The sequence below is a fragment of the Acinonyx jubatus genome, chromosome A2 (genome assembly GCF_027475565.1).
Source record: "Acinonyx jubatus isolate Ajub_Pintada_27869175 chromosome A2, VMU_Ajub_asm_v1.0, whole genome shotgun sequence".
Lineage (NCBI taxonomy): Eukaryota > Metazoa > Chordata > Mammalia > Carnivora > Felidae > Acinonyx > Acinonyx jubatus.
Genome location: NC_069383.1, coordinates 114,933,146 through 114,957,215, shown reverse-complemented (window position 1 = coordinate 114,957,215; position 24,070 = coordinate 114,933,146). Strand labels below are relative to the sequence as shown.

Here is a 24,070-nt window from a genome sequence, read left to right as displayed (position 1 = left end):
GACCCACCATGGTCTCCAGCAGGATCTCCCTCAGCCTCCCATGTTGCGGCTGTACTTTTTTCGTTACAGCACGGCTGACTCCCTGAGATGGTAATTGTTAGGACAATTTAGGTAAGCCTTTGGGGGTGACAAAAAAGCTGGCAGTTCCAGATCAAACAGTCAGCTGTCTCATGGGTCCGTCATCAGAACATCAGAGGGACAGTTTTGCAGCCTGGCCTCACATTAACTGCAGCAGCCAAAAAACTGATTATTCCAAACCCCGGTGCTCACTTGCTCAACACTGTCTGCTTGTCTGGGTAATTAGATCTCCCAGGACTTCAAGAGGATGCTGGCGGCTTCGTGTCAGCTCATGCGTCCTTGAGGCTGGCAAGGGGGCGGCAGGAACTGCTTCTCTGCCAGTCAGATCCCAGCCCCTCCCTGGCTGGTACATTCCCCCTGACCCAACCTCTGGGTGGGGATGAAAGGCCCACACCTTTCCACATCAGAGACAGGGAATGCAGGGGAGTCGGGCCAGGGCTGGGACAGGGAGGTGGTGGATTGCTGGTGGCTTTGGCCAGGGTTAGTCTCTGATATTTCTGTGGTCTCCCTGCTGAGCTGGGTGATGGGTTCCGGTTGGGGGAAAGGTGGACTGAGGAGCCTTCAGCCCGCACATAATATGCACATGCACAGGTAATCACCATTCACGTTTTCATTTACTTAGAATCCCTGTTAGGTGCTTGGGGATTCAGAGGCAAATGAAACTGCCCTTGCCCTCAGGAAGCATAAAATCCAAACGTCTAGGAAGTTGCCTGCCTACCCACCACCTATGCTATGGCTGCCTCTCTCAAGTGGAAGAAAAATGATTTCGCCCTTTAGGAGGTAAGCCAAACTGTGGTCATTTACAAAGCTACTGGCAGTGTTCTACAGTTTCCCTCTGCAGGGATTTTTTTTTTTCCCCTGCAGGGGGCGTGCCCAGGATTTTCTCCACATGCTTATTCCTTTGTGATTGGGGCAGTTTTGCAACCCCGTTTTCTCACTGAGCACTCAGTGACCTCTTGGAAGTTGGTTCTCTCCCAGCTGAGAGCCCCAGGTTTAACAGACTAGGGGGCCCTTTCTGACCCTGTGATTTCTCCAAATACATCCCAGCAAGGAAAGAGGTGAGGGAAAAGGAGGAGTGGGAAAGTTAGTGGATTCAAAGACAAATCCCAACTCTGTGACCCACCACTGTGTGATCCTGTGCAAGCCCTCTATGAGCCTCAGTTTCTTTCAAATGGGAAGCTGAGAATGCTTTTCTCCTATGGCATCTATGATATAGAAAGAGATCACAAAAGCTTGTTGTGCCTAGCAGAGTACCTGGCAGAGCCCAGGAAATGGACATAGGGGATCTGAAAACACTGAAAAAGCAGTAGCCCCACCAGAACTCACCCTCAGTGAACCAGGGAAAGCAATTCCTGGGGATCCAGCGCGTCACTTGAGGCTCAGGTTAAATATCACTTCCATAGGGAAGCCCTCCCCCACTGCCTGTCTAAGCTGCCCCTTCCCATGGTTGCCCTCAAAGTCCTTATCCACCTGATATATTTTCTTGTTCATTTATTAGTTTCCTGTATTTTTTGCTGGACTCCTGTAAGTTTTGTGAGGGTAGGTATCTTTGTTCACTGCGGTATCCCCAGAACCTAGGACAGCACCTAGCAAACAAGCAGATGCTCAATAAAGGCTTCTTCAAAGGATAGATGAATTAAATGAATGCAGTGATTCTCGGCCAGAGGATGGTGCAGACCCCACCAGAGGATGTGTGAAATTTGGTGGGGAGTAGTAAGTGGTAGGGCATCTATAGTCTCAACATTGTAATTATTATAATTTACTTTCAGTTATCTTTAATTTATTCTGGAATCCTAATATGGCACCAATGGAGGTGCAAGCTATGTAGTTTTAAAGGAAGCTCTAGGGACTCTGGTCTCCTGTAGGCCTGGAAGCCTGTGTTTGAGGACTTTGCAACAGGGTGGCAGCTGGATCATGCCAGGCCTGAAGGCCACAGTGATTTTAAATTTTATTCTTTTTTAATTAAAAAAAATTTTTTTTAACATTTATTTATTTTTGAGACAGAGAGAGAGCACGAACAGGGGAGGGTCAGAGAAAGAGGGAGACACAGAATCTGAAACGGGCTCCAGGCTTTGAGCTCTCAGCACAGAGCCTGATGCGGGGCTCGAACCCATGGACCGTGAGATCATGACCTGAGCTGAAGTCGGACGCTTAACCGACTGAGCCACCCAGGCGCCCCTCTTTTTTAATTTTTTTAATGTTTATTTACTTTTGAGAGAGAGAGAGAGAAAGAGAGACAGAGAGACAGAGTGTGAGCAGGGGAGGGGCAGAGAGAGAGGGAGACAGAGAATCCAAAGCGGGCTCCAGGCTCCAAGCTGTCAGCACAGAGCCCGACGCGGGGCTCGAACTCAGACTGTGAGATCATGACCTGAGCCGAAGCCGGACGCTTAACCGACTGAGCCACCCAGGCGCCCCAAATTTATATTTTATTCTAAGAGCAGTGGGGATCATTGTGTTTTGAGTAAATGGTGGTACGAGTAGATTCATTTTTAAGTCTATTCTGGCCATGATAGGGAGAATAACTTGGAGGGGGAGAGGACAGAAAAGGGAGGGGCTTATACATACATTATTTTCATTTAACTTTTCTGGTAACCCTGTAGGTAGGCATATCTAAACTCACTCTTGAGATAAAGAAACTGAGGCTCAGAGAGGGACTATAATTCACCTGTGGTCACACAGGAGTGAGCGGAGTGGCTGACATTGGATCCTAAGTTGGTGTACCGTGTCCAGGACTTGCCAAACAGCCTCCAGCCCCTGGGCCTAGAATTTGGGCTCATCTTTTATAGCCCATTACTCCCAGACCTGGAGGCCCTTGAGAATGTTGCTGGCCAGAAAGAGGTAGGTGAGTGAGACCTGGAAACCATGATCAAGTTCATAGGCAGATCAGGCATCTGCCTGGCCCCCACCCTGGCCTCTCTCTCTCATATTTGGGCCTGAGCTCCACTGTGTTTGGGAGCAGCCAAAAACTCCCAGGCTTCTGGGCAAAGTCCCAGCACCACCCTGCAGGGAGCATGGAGCCCTGGGGATGCCCCCTCATTCCCTTTTAACAGCCCGTTAAGAGAATGAAGTGTGGCCTCATCCAGGCCTAGAGTTTTACTCCCACAGGGGTGTGGCTTGGGCAAGTGAGTCACCCCTTCTGCTCCTCAAGTTTCCTCATATGCAGAATGGGGAAAACAGTGGCATTTTGGGATAGTGCTTGGGACAAGATGATGGCTGACTTGGCTATCACCGGAGGACTGGGCAGTCTAAATCGACCTCCTGGCCTGCCCTAGGTTGAGCCTTCTGCTGGCCACCAGGTGGTCCCTAATAAGAAGGCAGCCCCAGAAGAGCTTCTGGTGTGGGGATCTGGTTCTTCACATTGGACATCTGTGGCCATGAGCCAGGCACATGTGGCCGCAAGAGAGAATTCCCATCTTCCTGGAGGGTCGGTGGGGCTCCCTGCTAAATCATGATTCACTATGTTTAGGATGTCCACTCGGCCTGGTTTTGATATCAGGTCTAAGCCCTCAGGGGTACTTGTCTCTTATCTGGACTACTCCAAACCCCTGAGGGTCTCTGTTCACTTTTCCCTACCCTTAGGAGTACTTGTCAACACTCTGCCCTATGACACTCTTCCACTAGGGATGTCTGTGTCCTCTTGGGAGAATCTCTAAGGGTGGGCTCTCAGGCATGTGACAGGAGATTTAGTTCATGTACCTCCCTCCCAGGAGAAGGTGGGGAGGCTGGGCTGGGGTGGAGATGTGGCCTGGATGTGGCTGCTCTGAGCCCCTGTAACTGTCCCTCCTGGCTGGGTCCTTTGGTTTGCTAGTCTCAGGATTAAGTTTTGGATTATTTTTAGAGACTCTGAGACTTCAAGCAATGATGAATAAAAAAAAAAAATTAAGAAGATATCGTCAGAGAAAAAAATATAACTTAAAGAAATTACCGGGGTGCCTGGCTGGCTTAGTCGGTAGAGTATGTGACTATTGATCTCAGGGTTGTGAGTTCAAGTCCCATGTTGGGTGTTGAAATTACTTGAAAATAAATTTTTTTTTTAACATTTTAAATACAGAGAACAAACTGAGGGTTGATGGGGGGTGGGAGAGAGGGGAAAATGGGTGATGGGCATTGAGGAGGGCACCTGTTGGGATAAGCACTGGGTGTTGTAGGTAAGCGATGAATCACGGGAATCCACCCCCAAAACCAAGAGCACACTGTATACACTGTATGTTAGCCAACTTGACAACAAATTATATTGAAAAGAAAAGAAAAGAAAAGAAAAGAAAAGAAAAGAAAAGAAAAGAAAAGAAAAGAAAAAAGAAAAGAAAAGAAATCATCAAAAGAGAAACAAAAGCAGGTGTTGGGTTTTGGCTGTCCGGTGGCTTCTTCCTTCCTTTGCGAAATTAGGTCCACTGGGAGGAGTCTTGGTGGCTGTCAATCAAAATGCTCCTCCTCCTTCCTGGCCTGGAGGTGGGCACGTGACCAAGCCAGGCCACTCACATGCTCTCTCCGTGGACTTGGAATCCGTGATGCAGCACAGCCAGCTCACTTCTGCTTGTAAGAGCCAATTGCTACGTTTTCAGATATTTTTGTGAACTGGTTAGTGCAGCCATCACTGGAATTAAATGATTATACTTAAAATTTATATAAACTATATTCAAAGGGTAACAATATCTCACACTCATCCCTTCCTGATTATTTTACCAAATGTCACTAGGATCTGTTGTCTTGCATAGAGAGCCCATTGCGCCCGCTGGTAGAAATAGGATATAACACTACGCTGCGGCATATGTCTCTTCCCAACTCTGCATTCAATGCCATCGTGTTGGGGACGTGGTGGGACTATTTACACCACAGAAATCAGCACACACTACGAACAAGGACTCCTTTGCTACCCAGACAGCTGCGTGTTATACATTTTCCAACACAGCACTGCTTGGAATCCTGAGGATCGTGGGGACCCACACAGCTGGAGTGGACTTTTCCCTACCCCCCATGACCCAAAGGGACATTGGTTCTGTCAGTCCTGCCACAGATCCAGACACATCCCAATTTCCCTCCAGAAAGCTGAGCTGGGGTTTTCAGACATAGCTCCAACTTAGAGCATTATGATCAGGGATCTTCCTCATGTGCTCAGGCAGTTTCTGTTGCTTACACCCAGCATGCCTCGGCTGACCTGTCTTAGAACAACATCCTCACAAATGCAGAGTGACCCTGAGAGAAAAACCATCGCCCTTCATCTCACCCCTTAACCCCAGCACCGGGACCTTCGGGATACTTCCTTTATGCCTCTTTCCCCTTGCATCTGTTTTTGTGAAGCTGCTGCCATGGTCAGTGGTAAACCCCACCTTTTTCCTATCACCTATTTCAAGAGCCTCATTCATCCTGCGTTATGTTCTCCGTTACTACCATTTTCCGTAGTGTTCCACGAGACACGTGGAGAAGCTGATAATAGGCTTATGTGCTCTCCTAATACTGGGCATTTGTGAATTACGCCCCCTTTAAACAAATTTTTTTTAATGTTTATTTTTGAGAGAGAGAGTGAGAGAGAGAGAGAGAGTGAGCAGGGAAGGGGCAGAAAAAGAGAGGGAGACACAGAATCTGAAGCAGGCTCCAGGCTCTGAGCTGTCAGCACAGAACCTGATGCGGGGCTTGAACTTATGAACAGTGAAATCATGACCTGAGTCGAAGTTGGACGCTAAACTGACTGAGCCACCCGGGCACCACCCCCACCCCCCACCTTTTAAAAAGATATCCTACAGGGGCGCCTGGGTGGCTCAGTCGGTTAAGCATCCGACTTCGGCTCAGGTCATGATCTCATGGTCCGTGAGTTCGAGCCCCGCGTCGGGCTCTGTGCTGACCGCTCAGAGCCTGGAGCCTGTTTCAGATTCTGTGTCTCCCTCTCTCTCTGACCCTCCCCCATTCGTGCTCTGTCTCTCTGTGTCTCAAAAATAAATAAACGTTAAAAAAATATCCTACAGCGATGTGGTTTAAAAAGCTGGGACTATGGGTTGGGAGACATGAGTTCTCGTTTGGTTTTGTGCCAGATGGCTGTGTGATCTTGGGCAGGATTTTTCCCTTTCTGGGCCTCAGAAACCTATGTGAATGATGACATCGGTAATGACAAGAATAATAATGGTTTTCATCCCCTGCAGGCTTCCTGCTCTGTGCTGTATGTTCTTACACGCACCTGATCATTTATTCCTCACAGGGGCCCACGAATAAGTACTAATTCACAGATGAGTAAACAGGTTTTGAGAGGTGAAGTCATTTGCTTGGCACAACACAGCTAGTAAGTAAGTGTCACAGTGGGGAGTCAGATGTAGGGCGTCTGCTGTTTAACGCTTAGGCCGCATCACTATTTCCTAATGCCCAGCGTGTGACAGGCTCTTGGAGAACATAGGTGCCCACAGAGCAGTGAGCTTGTCTGCCCGCACCACAGTCCTTGTCTGTTCCCATTTATGTCCCCACTTTACAGGAGAGAAACTGTCTTTGACCGCAGAATGTTCTGGGTTGAATTGTGTCCCTCCACAACCATAAGCTCCAGCACCTCAGAATGTGACCATGTTTGGAGACAGGGTCATTGCAGGGGTGACTAGTTACTAAGTTCATATGAGGTTGTTGGGGAGGGGGGGCTAATCATGTATGACTGGTGTCTTAAATACAGAGGAAAGCTGGACACAGAGACTCATGGGAAGCCAGTGTTAAGACACAGGGAGGAGATGGCCATCCACAAGGCAAGGAGAGAGGCCCTGAACAGATCCTTCCCTCACAGCCCTTGGAAGGAAACAAGCCTGTTGACAGACACCTTGATCTTAGACCTCCAGCCTCCGGAACTGTGATACAACATATTTCTGTTGTTTAAGCTCCCTCCTGATCTGTGGTCCTTTGTTATGTGGCCCCTGGGAACAAACACAGAAACTGCACGGATGGATGAGAGAGGCGGGGCCTGGGGGGAAGGGTGGATGCATTGGGGGCAGAGGGGAGGGACTCTGTCCCCTTCACCACATGTAGGGATGACTCAGGGCTCCCCAGTCCCTGGAGCTATGTGCTCGGACAGATCCCTTCCTTCCTGGGCCTCAGTGTTCCCATGTGCACCCTGGGATTGCTGGCTGGTCCCCGAGAGCTGTTCCAGACCTGTGGTTCTATGGGTGCCTGAGTCCCTCAGGCCCTTGTTCTTTCTGCTCTTACCCAATTGAGCTGGTATGGGCAATGGGGGACAGCCCCAGGGAATGCTCTATTTTGCTGTTCTGTCCAGCAGATGTTTCCCAAGACCTCATCCGGCAGCCTGCCCTCAAGGCTGTTGCTCTTTTATTGTCCTCCTTGAACCTCTCCTGGCAACCTCTATGTCTAACTGACTGCCCTTCCAGTGTCAGACACCCTGATCACACCCTACCTGCAGGTGACCCTCCTTATATCTCTCGGATATCTCCTGCTTTGCCCGCTCCCTTAGGTAGCTGGTGCTCCCTAAGGACCCATGCTTGGTGAGTGCCCCAGGTGAACTCATTCCTGCATGCTTATTGAGTATACTCCATGCTAGACACTGTTCTAGGTGCTAGGATAGAGCAGCGAACACCACAGGCCCACATCTCTGCCTTCCTGTGGCTGACTTCCCCCCTTGAGGGACTTGGGAGCAGAGACAGGACTTCTCTGTCATCTCCGGGCCTAGCCTCTCTGCAGGGTTCCATGCCTGCCGTTCTATCCCCCAGGCCCTGAGAGTGCATAATGCCCAACACAAACCTTTTGTCTCACCCTCAACCTTGCTCCTCTCCTGTTGGCTAGTCTCCTCCACGAGCAGCCAGTTGCTGTCTGGAAAGCTGAGTCTGCACTGACACCATTCTCTTCCTTGACCACCTACCACAGGCTGAGACCTTCTGCTTGGTGCTCCTTCCTCTCCATCACCACCACCCTGGCCAGGTTGAACTCTGTCACCTCTCTCTTGGATGCCTGTCCCTCACTCTGCTCTGGCTCTATCCCTTGGGGTATCTCCCCATTACAACCAAGATCAGTGCTGCCAGACCAACTGTCTTGACCACACTGCTCCTCTGCTCAAGAAACCTCAGGGGCTCCCTCCTATCTCTTCACTTAAGCCCAAACCTTTAGCTCAACATTCAGATCCCTTCACAGAGGTTCCTAGCATGGGCTCTGGGGTTGCCTGCCGGCATCTGGATCCCAGTTCTTACACCCATTAGCTGTGTGACCGTGGGCAAGTGATTTAACTTCTCTGTGTCTCCTTTTCCTCGTTCGTAAAAATGGGGATAATCCTAATGCCTACCTCATAGGGTTTGGGGGGGATTAAATGGGGGTAATAATGTATGTAAAGCTCTTGGAATAGTGTCTAGAAGATATAATGCTCAGTTACTCTCAGTTACCTTCCCCCAAGCTCCAGCCAAACAGAATGTATGGCTCTTCTTTTTACACACCCTTCTTTGCTTCTGTGCTTTTGACTGCACTGTTCCCTCTACCTGGAGTGCCCTTCCCTATCGCAAACCCTGCCTATCTCTCAACATCTTGTTCAAGTACTGCTTCCTCTATAAAACCTTCCTAGATTCTTCAGCGAGAAGGGCTCACTTCTGCCTCTCACCTCCATGGCTTCTTGTCCAAAGCTATCCCGCAGAAAAAGCAGTCTTTGCTGCTCAGAAATAGTCCCTGGGACCACGGAAATTTCCAGGGGGCCTCCCTTTGGGGTGGAGGCTGATGCTGGCAGGGGGGTACTAGGGAACCATCAGCCGAGGCACTAATTTCCACTGACTATAAATAACTCTGGGTCTGAAACCACAGCAGGGGCCTGGATTGCGCCAGGAGGAGTAAGATAATCATTGTGCAGGGAGGGGGGCCTGTATAGATAACTTACCTGCCCTGTTGGGGCCTCTCGTGTGACAGGCGGGTCTGCAGGGAGAGGCTGCTTCAGCTCTCTTAAGCTTTGTGGGACCCAGGCTGGGGGGGAACACTGATGTTGCCCTAACACTAGAGATGGTCCAGCCTGGAGTTACTGAACATCTCTCACCCCTCGGCCCATTTGGCAGATGAGATCACGATTCAGGGAGGCAAAGTCATTAGAAACAGAACATTTCTGGGGGCCAGAGAAATGCCCACGGGGCCTTTGGAAGTCAGTGTGTGTAAAAGCTGCCTTCTAGGGAAGGGCTGCTGGGCTGGGGCTAGGGTGAGGGGCCATGAGCACGGCTGTGGAAGGTTTGGGGTGGAGCCTGAGGCATGCCCCCAGGATTTGAGGCCACAGTCTCCCAGAGGGAAGAGGGAACTGGGTCTGGCTGTGAGTCAGCCACCCTCTGGCCAGTCTGATGTCTGTACTACTGGGGGTACGAGGCAGCGTGTTTAGAATTCTAGAATGTCTGAGCCTGGAGGAGCCTCAGAGACAACCAGACCCACACTCTTTATTTTCCAGATGGGGAGAATGAGGCACAGAATTGCAGGGTGAGGGTGGGCGGGCTTGAGATGGTCCCAGTTAATAAGGGCCAAAGTCAGGATGGTCCCCCCTGCATCTTCCTGGCTCAGTGTCTCTTCTAATACAGGTTGGGGGGCTGAATGTCCTTTCCCTGCACCCCCTGGGGACCCAACACAAGAGGACGGACAAACCTTCCCTGAGGCCCCACTGTGGGCCAGGCACTCCCTGTGCATTTTCTCGTTGAATTCACAGACCAGTATGGGCCCTGGAGCTGTTTACCACCTGCCAATTCTACAGATATAAAAACCAAGGCGCTGAGAACTTATATAACCTGGGCCCCAACTCAGGCTTTTAGATACTCTAGTTTACTGCCTTTTTCTAATTTCATCAAAAGTTTTCAAATTTTTTTCTTTTCTTTTTTTAAAACTCTTTGTTGAAAAAAAAAATCTTACCAGATGCTTCACCATGCAAAGCAGATAAAAAAGGAGCTGCTCTGGTACATGGTAGGGCAGGAAGCCCAGAGCTTCACCCACTTATCTCCTTGTACCCTGGGGTGCCTCTGTGGAACCCCAGAGAACCCGGTATGAGAAACACCTTTCCAAACTTCAGTTCTCCTGCATTCAGCAAGTTCTTTGGCTCTTCTGGCCCATGAAGACGAGCTGTACTCTGACCCTCTCCCAACCCCATCCCCATTTTTCACACTCTTCACGGACAGCACAGACAAGTTAAATACCTATTACCCAAGCTGAGTCTGCACACATAGCATGAACCAACCAACTAAAAGTCACAGTCTACAAAAATCAATCCCCGGTCTGTGGGCCGGAGTTCTCTGCCCTTTGAGATGTCCCCTAGGCTCCAAGCACAATGCATTCCCCATTTCTTCCCGTGAACGTCCCAGGGCTCACCTCAGGGCCTTTGCTCATGCTGTTCCCTTTCACTAAGAGGGTGCCTTCCTTTCCACCTCTGCATATTCAGCTCATCCCCGTCCTTTGAGACCTAGCTCCCGAGAAAGCCTCTCCTGTATTTGTCCCCCATCAGGCATGGATCCGATCGCCTCCTCCTTTGACCTTCAGCACACTCCCTCTGGCTGCAGAGTTATTTTTATCAGCAGAAGGCAATAGCTGAAGGATTATGTGTGCATGTTCAGGAGACAGCCTGCCTGGGTACCAATCCTGGCTGGGCCCCTTTGACTAGTGTTGTTCTGAGCCTCAATTTCCTCATCTGTAAGCTGGGGATATGAACAATTCCTGTCTGAGAGGATGAAATGAGGTAGTGCCAGGGATCCTCCGCAGAGAGCCTGGTCTGAAAGCACTCGATATGTGTTAACGCATCCCTAGTGTCACAGCTGTCACTGGTATCATAGCTAGACGGGGAGGGTCTTCAGGGCAGGGAAGTTTACAACCCAGCTCTGCATACCCCCTTTCCTGGAAGTCTTTAGGGAGCTCTGGAGGGAGAGGGGGTCAGGAGGGGCTCCTCCCTCCTTTCCTCCTCCTGGACTGAGGCCCGGGCCCCTGTCCCTGGCTGCCCTCTCTTACTGGTTCTTGCCTGCCTCTGTGACCTTGGAGTTGTCTCCTGTCTGACATCCTTCTCTCCTTGCCCTGGATGCTTGGATGGAGAGGGAATGTCTTGGAAGGCTGTCCCTGTCTTGGCTGCCCCACCTGTCCTGCGTACAGCCACATCACACAAACACTGCTCCTGAGGAGCCTGGAGAAGAGGAGTGTGGCTCAAGCCTGCACACAGTAAGTGCACAATACATACGTGGTCAGCAAGTGAATGTGTGTCAGCCTACATCTCTGCCTGGCATGCCTGAAGCAGGAGAAGCAGTGGGACAGTCACTGAGCACCTGTATCCACCGGTTCTGGGAGGTGGGCACTATGATCATGCCCTTAACAAATGGGGATCTTGAGGCTCACAGGGATGCAACGACTTGCTCAAAGTCCTCCAGGGTGGTGGAGTCAGGCCTCAAAGCCCGTGCTCTTTGCATTCCTGAGTAGGCACTTAGTGTTTGGTGCATATTTATTCTGCAGAGCAAAGATCTCTTCAGAGAAAGAATCGGGGCCCCCTGTCTCTCCAAGTGCTTGTTTCCCACTCAAGGGGCTGCTGTGAGGACCACACGAGGCAACCCAGTGGAAGAGCCTGGCCCTGAGGAGTTTGCACACAGCAAGTTACAGCCGCTGGGTAGTTCTGGGACTTGCGTTTTCCATAGTGGGTCTGCACAGCATGGCGCGCACCCATAAACGCTCCGCACAACTGCTTAGAGCCTCCACTCCCCTGTGGGTGCCTGACTGTGCAAAGCACCCACGAGGCCACTCAGCATTGTCTGTGGAAAACGAAGCTCATCCAGTCCTGCTGGAATCCACCCAGAAGCTCTTCGGTCAGCGGCAGGTCAGGGCTTTTGCTACCTGTCCTGTTCTCTTCCGGCCGCACCCAGGCCTGCAGAACTGTTGGCCTAGCACATATTCCGCTGCCTCCGCCTGGGAGAATGGATAGTGTGTCTCAATCAACATGTGGGGTTATCTTATTGATGATTCAGAAAGATGTGAGGGTGGCATTCTGGAAAGCATCCACACGTGATTCATCAGACTTTCACAGAAAGCTAGTGCTTTTAAGGGATGTATTTTTCCTGGTGATGGTGGGGGGCGGGGTGTAAGCGTTGCCAATCAGATATGGGGCTTTTTTTTTTAAACCCACAGATTCCCCTGGCGTTGCTTGGGCCCACTGATCTGCCCAGATAAGCTGCCTTTGTCTTCTCTGCTAACTTAAACCCAATCTGCCCCTACAGTCACACACAGAATCCTCAGCATAGAATAATAACAGCTGACCCCGACATAGCACCTGCCACATGCCAGGCACCAAGCACTTCGTGCATATTACTTGGATCCTCACAGGAACCCTATGAAAGAGGCACTGTTATCGTCCCATGTTACAGATGTGGAAACTGAGGCACAGAGAGGTAGATAACTGGTCCAGTGCTCCACAGCTGGAGAAGGAGTGCAGCTGGGATTTGACCGTGACCCCTACTTGGCCACTTCACTGCTGGGACACGAGTCATCTACCTACTTCTTGTGGACTGTCCCAGCTTATGCCCACTACACTGGTGTAAATGTTAACAGTGCTGTGGTTTAGCTGTGACCCAAACGCTCCTTTACTGTTCAGCTGCTTCCTCAGTTCCACCCTTTCTCCTCATCCAGGCCAAGCTCTCCTCCAGGGCACAGAGCATGCCCACACCCTCCCCGCACAGAGTGGGGCCTTCCATACAGTAGGCCCACAAGCATGTGTGGCCTGTGCCTCTATCTCCCTCTCCCTCCCACAATCTCCATGCGGTCTGGATGGACTGACCTGCATCCCACTGGGGCGAGCATGTGACCCGGATCTGACCTATCTGCCTCTTCCTTCCCCTGGCCGCAGGGATTGCGTCAAGAATGGCCATGTGACTCCAGTTGGCCAAATGAGAATCTGTTCTGGGACCCAGGGGAGGAGACCATGAGGAAAGAGGAGCCTCTGGCTGCTGGGGGGGCCAGGATGGGGGGGTGTTAGCCTGAAGCTAACTGTGTGAGGGCCTGCCCAAGAATGAAACCAACATGGAAGGCAATGGAGGTGAAGGAGAGCAGGAGAGGGATGGACAAAGCCCTTCTGCAGCACTGAGGGTCCTGGATCCAACCTTGCCTGATGCTAGATGGTCTCTGCACCTTTCATTTGGCACAGGCCAGAAAATCCCGTGTTTGCATAAGCTAGTTTGAGATGGGTTTCTATCAAATGGAATCCTAATGGATAGAAATACTCAGGGAATACGGGAAGATGATTCTTTGGCAGAAAACTTTGAAAGTATTTTCAACTCACTGTCTCCAAACGTGGCACAATTCCCATTTCAGGTCCAGAGAGTGTGGGCGTCTTGCCCCCGAGGTCAGGAGCCTGCTTGGTGACAGAGGGGAGGCCAGAGCACCCCCTATGCAGCTTCCCCTCCTCCACCCATGCAAGTATCTGAGAAGGCAACTGCATTTCCTCAGCCTTTTTTTTTTTTTTCATTTTAGAGAGAGACAGAGAGAGCATGTATGTGTGTGGGGGGGGGGTGGGGAGGGGCAGAGGAAGAGAGAGAGAATCTTAAGTTCAGTGCGCAGCCTGATGTGGGGCTTGATCTCACGACCCTGCTGAAGTCAAGAGTCAGACTCAACCGACTGAGCCACCCAGGTGCCCCACTTCCTCAGCTTCTTATATACTTGGATGAGCTTTTCTCCTCCAGACCTCACCCCTGAGAGTCCTGGGTTCCACAACAGAACATGGGCCACTTCACCTGAAGACCCCGGTTGAGAGGCATTCTTGCACATCTTGGGCCAGGCAGTGAATTCCCCACATGGACCCCATGTCTGAGCGGTGCCCAGCCTTACCCTGCCTGGCACACTGCTGAATCTGTGGCTGCCTCGGTTTCCCTATCAACCTCTCCGGGCCCCCGTGATGCATGGGGAGATGGAGAACATGGAGAAATAGAGCGTCACAATGATAAACTGACGATCCCCACTGCCTGGGATCCAGAGACATTTAAGACACACGTGGCCTTCACATCCTCCCCCGTGCCCAGCTGGTGGCAGCTCTGTGGATGATGACACGGTCCCTGCCGGGTCCACGGATGTTCTGGTTTAACACTGTGTTTATGCAACATGAGGCACCGTCCCCATGATCCGCTCTCCTCAGCCCCACTCTCTCCTCCACTTGGGCAGGCCGCAGGATTCATACAAAATTAACCGGAGGTTCTGTTTCACAACACTCCAGTATCCAGTTCCCACCCCACCCTGCTGCTGCCCCACCTTCTTTGTCCCCTTCTCTCCCCCACCAGGAAACACACAATGCAGGGGGCACCCAGAGGGACCTGTCTGAGCTGCCCCTTCTGACAGCCCGAGGTGCAGGTGTTAGGAAGTGAAGGACAAGGGATGTTCCTGCCCAGCAGCTCAGGGCAATGCCACTCTGAGCTTGGGGAACTGAAGCCAGTTCCATGGGTGACACAGTGTCTCGTGTGTCCTGTGTCCTGTCCCCTGGCTACAGCCTTCCATTCCACCCCGCACCAGGGGTATCCCCAACCTCTTCTGTCTCCCTCCCTTCTTCTTATTTTTTTTATTTTATTTTAAAGAGATAGAGGCAGAGACAGAAGGAGAGAGAGAAGGATGGAGAGAGAGAAGGATAGAGAGAGAGAGGAAGAGAGGGAGAGAGGAAGAGAAAGCGTGCGAACAGGGGAGGGGGCAGAGGAAGAGAGAGAGAATCTTAAGCAGGCTCTGTGCTCAGTGTGGAGCCCACATGGGGCTTGATCTCACGACTGTGAGATCATGATCTGAGCCAAAATCCAGAGTGTCAAGACACTCAACTGACCAAGCCACCTCGGTGCCCATCCCCTTCCCTTCTTTCGGTGAATATGTGTTCAATCCCCCAGGTGTTGTACCAAGTGCTGGGGACACAGTGGAGAATGACAAACAGCTCCTGCCTCTGGGGCTCACAGGCCACTCATCACCCATCTTTCCAGACTCATCACAAAGTAGCCTACTCTGGGAAGCCTTCTCTGGTAGCACTTTTACTCTTTGCTCAGTACCGTCTTATTTAATCGCCCCATTTCTTTCATGAGGATATGGCCCATGCATGTTGTTGTTGTAAGAAATATTTGGTTATAATAATAATGACAATGAATGTTATTTTGGAAGTGTCTAGGATATGCTATATGCCACACTAAGCCCTTCATGTGGATTATCTAATATTCACATCCTGTGAGGTAGGTAGTGTTATTATTCCCATTTCACAGATAAGGCAATGGAGGCTTGCTTGGGGAAGTTAACTGAATTCTTCCGGTATGTCTCTTGAAGATAAGTGTCCCTTGAAGAGTAAGCCTGTCAGAATTTGAAGCTGGGCCTTGGGCTCTATTGTCCTATGCTGGAAGGGTATGGAAGGAAAGGAAGCAGTGGAGGGTAAGGAGGGAAGGGCATCACCAGAGTGGAACAGAACCAACAGTGGAAGAGGAAAGAAAGAGAACTCATTTCAGGGAGAGAGGCCCTCATAGGGAGCCCGTTTACCCCAGAGTTGTCACCAGAGTCAGGACTTCAGGGGGAAAATCCAACACTGTCAGGTCATGGGAACTGAGTCCCTTGCCTGTGCTGGCAGTAGGTGGTACCCCGGGTGGGAGTTGAATTCTCCTGGTGTCAACCTCCCTCTATCACTTGCAGAGATCTTTTTGCCTAAAATTAGCTGGATGTGAAGGGGAAGGCTAATTTATACACGGCCTGGAGCAGTTTCCTGTAGAGTGACTCAGAGGCTGGCTCCTTGCTGACGTGAGCAGACCAGGGGCACAGAGGGTGTCGGGAATGGCCAACCTGAGTCCCTGTCCAGACCTGGCACAGCCGCAGACCACATGGCTTTTAAGCTGGGGGTTAGGGCTGGAGGCCAAGCAAGCATTTCTCGAAGTCAGAAGAGGGCTAAACAGGGCAGGACAAATGCTGAACATGAGAGAAAAGGTGGCCCCCAACTACTCAGGCCCTTATCGCACAGAAGGCGTCTTTAGAGGACTGTTCCCAGGTGCACATGCTTGGCTCAGGTGTGAAGGCACCTCTGGGGTGCTGTGTTCAAGAGAGCTGTGTTCAAAGTCTGCTCTGATGGGAACTGTGGTGGTGACCTCGAGCCCTCAGGCTTCTCATCCACGAAATGGGATAGCCACGCATGCTTCTAGGAACACGTGCAATGAGAACACAGAAGGGCCTGGGAAAAAGTAGTCACACCGTTCACGGACATTGGCCAGCATTCCATGAGGGTCAGGTTCCACCTTTTCCAGAGGACATGCTTCTTCCAGAGTAATGATAACCATAATGAAAACAACAGCAACAGGAGCTGACACTTATAAAGCACTTAGAGACGGGGCACTCGGCCTAATCTCATTCAACGTTCACAACCCATTTTACCAATGCGAAAATGGAGGTGGTTAGTCTCTGGGGCTGAATCCTAACATGTAGCACTATCCATGCGCCAGGCATTGTTCTAAGCCACTGCACTCTGCCCTCACCACCCTATGAGACAGTCACTATTATGATCCCATTTTACAACCGAGGAAACCGAGGCACAGAGTGGTGGATACCTTGCCCAGAATCCCACATCTGGTAAATGGCAGGGCTGGGATTTGAACCCAGGTCACCCAAGTCTGAGGTCAATAGCATTCCGCTCTTTTGCCTCACCCCAAACCTCTTCCAGCTCTACCTGCACCTGGGAGATCCTTCTAGGGACCAACACAGCAGAGGCTCTGGTTAGTCCTGCAGCGGGCTTTCCTCCTTCTCAGGGATCTTTCCCATCAGAGATCTCATTGGGTCCTCATGAAAAATTCGGAAGCCAAGACCCAGCGAGGTCAGACAAAAGGCCCCAAACACACACAGCTGACAGGCAGCAGAGCAATGTTCTGAGCTGTCATCATTCTCTCCACTGTAAAGATGAGAAAACTGGGTCTCCTTTATTCCCACATAACGCCTACCTTTTTGCAAGTACACTGGCATTCTGCAGGATTCCACCTAAGAAATGCTGTTTTATGCCATGCTACATGCTTTTCCTTCTCTTTTCTCCATAGCCAAGTTCCAATGCTTCCTCCTACAGGAAGCCTTCCTTGACCTTCACGGCCCACCCACCTCGCCTCTCCTCTGAGCTCTGGGGTCCACGCTACACTTGGGCTGAATTATGTGCTGTTTTGGCTGCTCAGCCATATGAGCTGCTCCCTGTGGGCTGGGGATTCAGTGGCCACGTCTCAGGGTTTTACTGGGCAGTTATCCAACCTCGTCTGTGCCAGGTACCAGACTGGGAACTAGATGGGTGGAGAGGAGCAGGACAGGATCCCTGCCCTTTGGTGTGCTCCTGCTTTCCCAGCAGGACGCACTGGGGGACACAGTAAACCAAATGGTAATGGCCCCGGACGGTGCTGGAACTTGGCCGCAGGCCGTTCAATTTCCCAGGGTCCAAGAGCCTGTCAGGGGGGAGGGGAGGGTGGGGTTCTTAACACCAAGGTTTGTCTCGTATGCCAAGGTCCATGGCTTTGCTTGGAGGGGCTCTGCGAATGTGCTGATAGTGTGAGCCATGTCTGTAGTATGTGGGTGTTTTTTGTTTTTTTGTTTTTTTCTGGGAAGAAGGACTACAGTTTCATTAGGTTCTCCAGAAGGTCTGAGGCCCAGAGACACTTAAGATTTTCCAACTCAAGAGAATCTCCTCGTCCCATAGAAAAGACAAAGATGACCAGGGCAACACTGCCTCCCGGAAGGCTAGTGTGCCAACCTCATGGCGGAGATGAGCACGGACCATTCTGCCACAGACTAGGGTTCACATGAGGCCCAGGAGCCCCCAGGCAGGACTCCCTCCTGTCTTGGGGCACACATAGCCGTTCTCAAGCCCTGGGCTACTATTCTCCTCCCCACCCTCAAACAAAACCAAACAACACCAAGAGAGCAAGGTGTTTCTAAACTTCTGCTTAGGTGAGCAGCTGGGTCCCTAAGCAGCCTCTATAGGAAATGCGTTGAGGGTTGGTACCCAGCAGTGCCCAGGGCATGGGGACTGGAGTCAGGAGACAGGACAGGAGGGACCTTTTGGCCTTGGATTTCTCATCTCTCACATGGGGATAAGAATTCAAATGCTGTCTTCCAGCTTGTGATCTGTGCTTGGGGGAGAGATTATCATCCACTTTTTAGAATAATAATGGCTGCCACTTATTGAGCACCTACTGTATGCTCAGGCTTCTAGTAGGCACTGTGAGGTAGCCATCGGTTCCATTTTCCACAGGAAGAAACTGAGGCTCATTGCAGCCTCTTTGCATGGGGAGTGCTGTGGAGGTGCCTCACACCCATATCTTTGGGGTTTATGCAGGGAATTCTTCTCCCTCATGGCAAGGGGAAAGTGATAGTGGGAATGGTGACACACACTCTATGCTCTGGTGCTCAGGCTGGGCTGGTTTCTCTTCCTTCTGCCTCACAGCGGGTGACCTGGCTTTGGTCCCCTTCAGAGGAGCACCCAGAAGCTGAAACTCTCTCTCTCCCAAGATCCTAGGCCTGTTCATTTTCTCAGTTACACAAAAGCCCCACACCCATCTCCAGGGCAAGACACATATGGGTATCTGTCACCTTTCCCATGACGGCCCATCTTCCTGCCTTCCCTGTCTTCCAGCAGTTCCATGGCCTATGGCTGCCCCAGACACCTAGGGAGCCACCATCAGAGTTTGGATTTGGGACAGCTGGGCACAACCCAGGCCAGTGATGTGGGTTATGGAGCTGGATTTGAATGCACACTAGCAATGCTGTGGTCCCATGCTTAAACCCAGATGAGGGGGGTTCCTGGGGTCTGGGGAAGGGAGGCCAGGGATTGGGTGTCTAGATCCCAAATCCAAGCACTGTGTTCAAGTCTTCCACACCTACCTTCCACAGGTGAAGTCTTGAGGCGCCGGCAGATGGCTTCAGTGTCCCCATAAGTCTCCTTGATCTTGACCACAGCCTCGGTGCCCCGTAGCTCCATGAGGGAGCGGAGCTCCTCCATTGTGCACCCGAACTCGCCCCCATGGCTCGACTCATTTCTTTGGTTTTTGGAGTAAAAATCGCTGTTGGTCATGTCACCCATGTTTGCCCCAGTCCCTGCTCAGGGTGGGCCCGAGAGTCAGCGCTGGACAAGAGGCTGCTGGGCGATGGCTCCGTGTGCCTGTCCTTAGCACAACCTCACTGGATGACTGTGGCTCCCGGTGGCCGACTTTGGGTCCCAGGGGGAGGGGGCGGCCGAGGTGGGCTGGCGACAGCGGTGGTGAGCTCCAAGGGGTGTCCCTGGGCACGGGGCAACGTCCAGGGGCCGGAGGGGCTCAGGGCTGTAGACCCAGGAGTCTCCATTCAGTGGGGCCCATGCTGCTCCCTGGAGCTGGCATCTACATGGTCAGGGGTGGTGGCTCCTGTGGGGGCAAGCACAGAGTGGTGACAAGGGTCAGGCACTGAAGGCTTCATGGGACAGGTGCTTAGGAAGGCCCAGCCTGCACGTGCTTGTACACACACAAACCACCCCAAATAACAACCACTACATATACACATACCCTAACGTGGATGTTTCATACCATACCCCATAGCACAGCAGCAAACACTGTAAACCCAAATATACTGTGCCCACTTGGGCACTCCACAATATACCACCCCCAAGCCACAGCCTGGTGCAACCTCGTAACATGCCCTAACCCCCTAATCGTCCACTCTGCTATTTAACACATTGACTTCATGACATGCACCCTGGTGTATACACACCCTCTGACCTATACAGCTCAGGGTGCTCTGTACACCTAACCTGCCTACTTTTAGGTCCCACCCCCCTGCCATACACATACACCAACACACGAGTCCCACTTCACACATACCCTGGTGGACACCCCCCTTGGCACCATAAACACTGTCACATGCAGTCATGCTTCTAGAAATACATCTTAATATTCCCACTCCCTTCCTCAAAAATACCTGTGCTCACAGTCTTGTTTACGCACACACACCACACTCTCACGATCCGGAGCATAACCCCATCCATCCCCCAAGTACAGAGCCCCCAGGTCCCCCAGCATATATGCTTCCTTCATCCATGCCACCTACATCTGCTGATATACTGTTATCCCCCCCTTTGGTTTCCCAGGCATGGGAATGGGAGAAAGCCTCCCACTTTCACCTGTAGCCCCCAACCACATTCATCAAGGCCCTTGGTCTGGCCAGAGGAGTCAGCTCATGCATATTCACCAGGATGTCACTGAGGACCCCGCTTGGCCCCAAGCATGAGCTGGGGTGCATGGAGCCCTCACCTGGGGGGCGGGGGTGCACAGTTCAGCACCACGGACAGCAGCCACGACGTCCTTCCGGGAGCCCGGGAGAAGAGAGCACGGACTTCTCCCTGCTGGCCTGCCTGGCCACCCTTGCAGAAGTGCCGTATCTGCAGGGCTGCCAGGAGAGAATCCAATCCACCCCGACACCCAATACCGGTGTCCAAGGCCCCCGGCAAGCGTTGGGTGACAAAGGGCCTCTGCTGAGCTTGGCTGGGCCTGGCATGGGGACTGGCCCCACCCAGTAGGCATAGACACCTGGCCATCCTAGGTCCAGGACGGTAAGGCGGAGGGGTGGGGAGAGGAAGATGGGATTGAGCCCCTGACCTAGCCCCAATTCTTTCCCCTTGTCCCCTGTCCCATCTCTTTGCTTCACCATCCTCTCCTCTTGCACAAAATTTTAGTGTTGGAGGCATTTTAGACTCAATTTCATTTTCTCAGTAAGGAACTGGAAGCTCAGAGATGGAAAGGAACTTGTCCAGAGTCACACAGAGGGAGGCAGTCCAGAGGTGGGATGGTCTCTGGACTCCCAGCCTGGTGCTTCTTCCCCTTCCCTTAGGGGGCGCTCCCTCCTTATTCTGAAGAGCAGAGGCTGATGGGTGAACAGTGCCTGATGGCAGTGAACAAGACAGGTTCTACAGTCAGAGCAAGATGGGTTCAAATCCAAGTCCTCTCAAATCCTGGCTATGGGACCCTGGGCGAGTCCTTTCATTTTCCCAAGGTTCTGTTTCCTCATTTGCAAAATAATAATTATTGACCCCTCTACCTCCCAATTTATTGGGAACTAATTATAAACCACATGCAAATTTGTCGTATTTCCACCTGGGTTGTGGGGCTTCCCAGCTATGGGTCATAGGGTGCTGGAGCCACTGGAGAAACTTTCCATGCCTTACAGGAGGGCAGCTGTATTCAAGGGTGCAGTAGGAAGCCTTATTTTTATCCTGGGAGCAGCAAGTATCTTATAGAATGGAATATAAAATGGTCCTGATGTCTTTAGCAGAGACACAAGACACCAAAGAAAGAGTGTGCTTGGGGCTCCCACCCCCAGTCCTGTAGGAGCACTTATGGTCCTTGGCCATCTGAGCATGCACCACTCCCAGAAACCATGAGTTGGGTTTGACCCCAAAGGTGTATCCTTATGAAGAGCGGCTAAGGAAGGGCCCAAGGATGCCTGTGTGTGGACATGCCATAGAGGTTAGCTGCAGGAGAACTAAGAACTACAGTCTCTGGGTTCAAATTCTAGCTATTCCACCTCCTAGTAGAATGGGAATAAAATGAATTTAATATCATCTAAAAAAAAGGAAAGGGGAATAATAATATCTACCTTATAGGTACTATGAGGCTTAAATGAGTTATTTCCTGAAAAATAAAATATTACAACCAAACCAATAATACTATTCCCATACAACACACGAAGGAACTGAGGCCAAGAGAGGTGAAGCAACTTGCCCAAGGTCACAGAGCTGGTAAGTGCCAGAGTTGGAATTTGAACTCAGGCAGTCTGGATCCAGAGGCACACCCTTAATCAGGACACTATGCTGCCTCCTCTTGTGAATCTCTCTCATGGGGTTCTCATGGGGTTCTTACGATGCATAAATAAAGTGCCGTATGTGAACAAGAAAGTGCTTTGCAAGCCACAAGGGATTTCCTAAACCCGAGGTGCTGTTTTCTATCTATCCCCCTGCTACCTGCAGGGTGCCTTACAGGCACTGATAATTACATCCCTGGCAGCATGAGCTACGAGAATCGTTAGGAGTAATTATATTTACAATGACAATAGTAGGCACGAGTTAATGGGCTACTGGTGATTTTAACTATTGTGTTAAGATGAACAATGATCTTCAACCATGTATTTACCCATCTACCTATCTATCCATCCATCCATCCATCCATCCATCCATCCATCCATACATCCATCCATACATCCATCCATTCAATAATTGTATTTCAGGCATCTACTCTGTGCCAGGCACTGGACAATCCAGACAGAGTTCCCACCCTCCAGAAACTGACATTGGGGATGAGAGACAATTAAATGAGTGACTTCTATAACATGATTGGTTTCCCATTATGGGGAGTGATAGTTGCTATAGATATCTAGAGCAGGAAGATCTGATCTGGCTCAGGGTATCAGGAAAGATTTCTCCTCTCATTATGAGTAAGGAATATTTTTTTCCCCATGCAGGTAAAGCAGGACTTAAGCCAAAAGATGAACAGAGAAGAAACTCAAATATACAGCTGTCTATTACTAACGGGTTGGGAGAGACATAGTAAAAGGTGCAGGAAGGGACCTGTACATATGGAGGGAGGCAATTCTGGGATAACAAAATTAGTTAAAAATCAGAAATCTGCCTCTGTAGATAAATGATCTTAAACTTCCTTCTTTGAATAAAAACAGAACAAAACAAAACGAACTTCCTTCTTTGAGATTTCCCATTGCAGCTACCTCTTCTGATATGGCTTTTCCCCCACCACTTGTCCCCTACTCCTGCATCTCATGGGTGCATGTATGAGACAACCCTTGTTCTGGGCATCTTGGTTTGTCCTAACTTGTAGAGCTCACCTTGGTACTGGATCTGACTGTGGGATTTGCTTGATTTGAAAATGTGAAGTCCACGGGCACAGAAGCATCTATATGATGCTGCACAAATGATCTTCTGGCAGACAGAACTGAAGACCTGCTAGCTTGTATAGAATTCACTGAAAACTCCATACTTGCCCCATATCTGTCATAGAGCACTCTCCACTATCTGGGCCTTCCCCACCCAGACAATGGCTTGTTCTGCTCAGCACAGTGCGCTTTCCTTGGAAGCCTTCCCTGACCACCCAGGAGTGTGTAAATGCTCCCAACTCCGGACACCTCTCGTATCATACTGCACTTCACACTTTATTGTTCAGGCCTACTTAGCTGTGTCCCTTTCTTGGGAGCCTGAGAGCTCTGTGTGAACAGTAGCCATGTCTGTTTTGTACCTAGTATGGTGCCTGGCATTCAGAAGGCACTCTATAAATGCTTGGTGAATGAATGGATCAGCCCTTGGGTCATCTGTCTTTGGGAGGTATGACTTTAGATAGGTCCTCATACCTTAGTTTCCTCATCTATAAAATGGAGTTGGGATTCCTCTCCATATATGTTGCAGGTTTGCTGGAGGTCTGAAAAGATGTCAGAATCAGTAGTTGCATTTTTTCCTTTGAGATACATCCCCTATCCTCCACTCCCCAGTGTCTCTTTGTTATAATAAGGCACGGGTGTGAGGCTAAAACTAGAGCAGGCAGCTGTCTCCTTAGCCAAAGCCCACCAGACTCTGATTTTCTTACTGCCTCACTTAAATACCACATGAGCTACCACTCTATGGCTGAGGGATTAAATGAGCTGTGTGACTTTGGAGAAGTCACCTAGCCTCCCTGGGCCCCATCTGCCAAGTGGAGTTGACCTACCTGTCTTGCAGGTTGCTGTGGGAATGACTGATACACCTGTGTGTGGGCTCTTGGTGTGGCTCCTGGCCTGGAACAGACACTCTACAACACTGGCTTCTGTGCCTCTGCCTGACCCCTCTGCACCCCCTTCTTGGCAAGTGCAGCTTTCTCATTGTTGTGATGAGATTCATTTGCAGCCAGCACTCAACATGGTTCAGTCACCTCTGCCCTAAGCAATGGGCACACAGGCTGCTATGGACTCAATGTGCCCCTCAAGTTCATGCGTTGAAATCCGAATCCCCGACGTGACGGTATTAGGAGGTGGGGCCTTTGGGAAGTGCTTAGGTCATGAGGGTGGAGCCCTCATGAAT

The 24,070-nt window shown here is 50.9% G+C and overlaps 1 protein-coding gene and 1 non-coding gene across 14 annotated transcripts in view; one reads left to right on the top strand and one right to left on the bottom strand.

Annotated features, from left to right (window-relative positions):
- ATP2B2 (ATPase plasma membrane Ca2+ transporting 2) overlaps positions 1-24,070 on the bottom strand; it is a 384,493-nt gene that overhangs the window by 102,273 nt on the left and 258,150 nt on the right. For all 13 annotated transcript variants that reach the window (XM_053218944.1, XM_027042626.2, XM_027042629.2 and 10 more), the window contains one exon: positions 18,868-19,385. In XM_053218944.1, the coding sequence (XP_053074919.1) occupies positions 18,868-19,066 (199 nt within the window). In that variant the 5' untranslated portion in view covers positions 19,067-19,385. The remainder of the gene's footprint in view (positions 1-18,867; positions 19,386-24,070) is intronic.
- TRNAN-AUU (transfer RNA asparagine (anticodon AUU)) lies at positions 4,010-4,082 on the top strand. The gene has a single exon. It is a non-coding gene; the product is annotated as a tRNA-Asn (tRNA).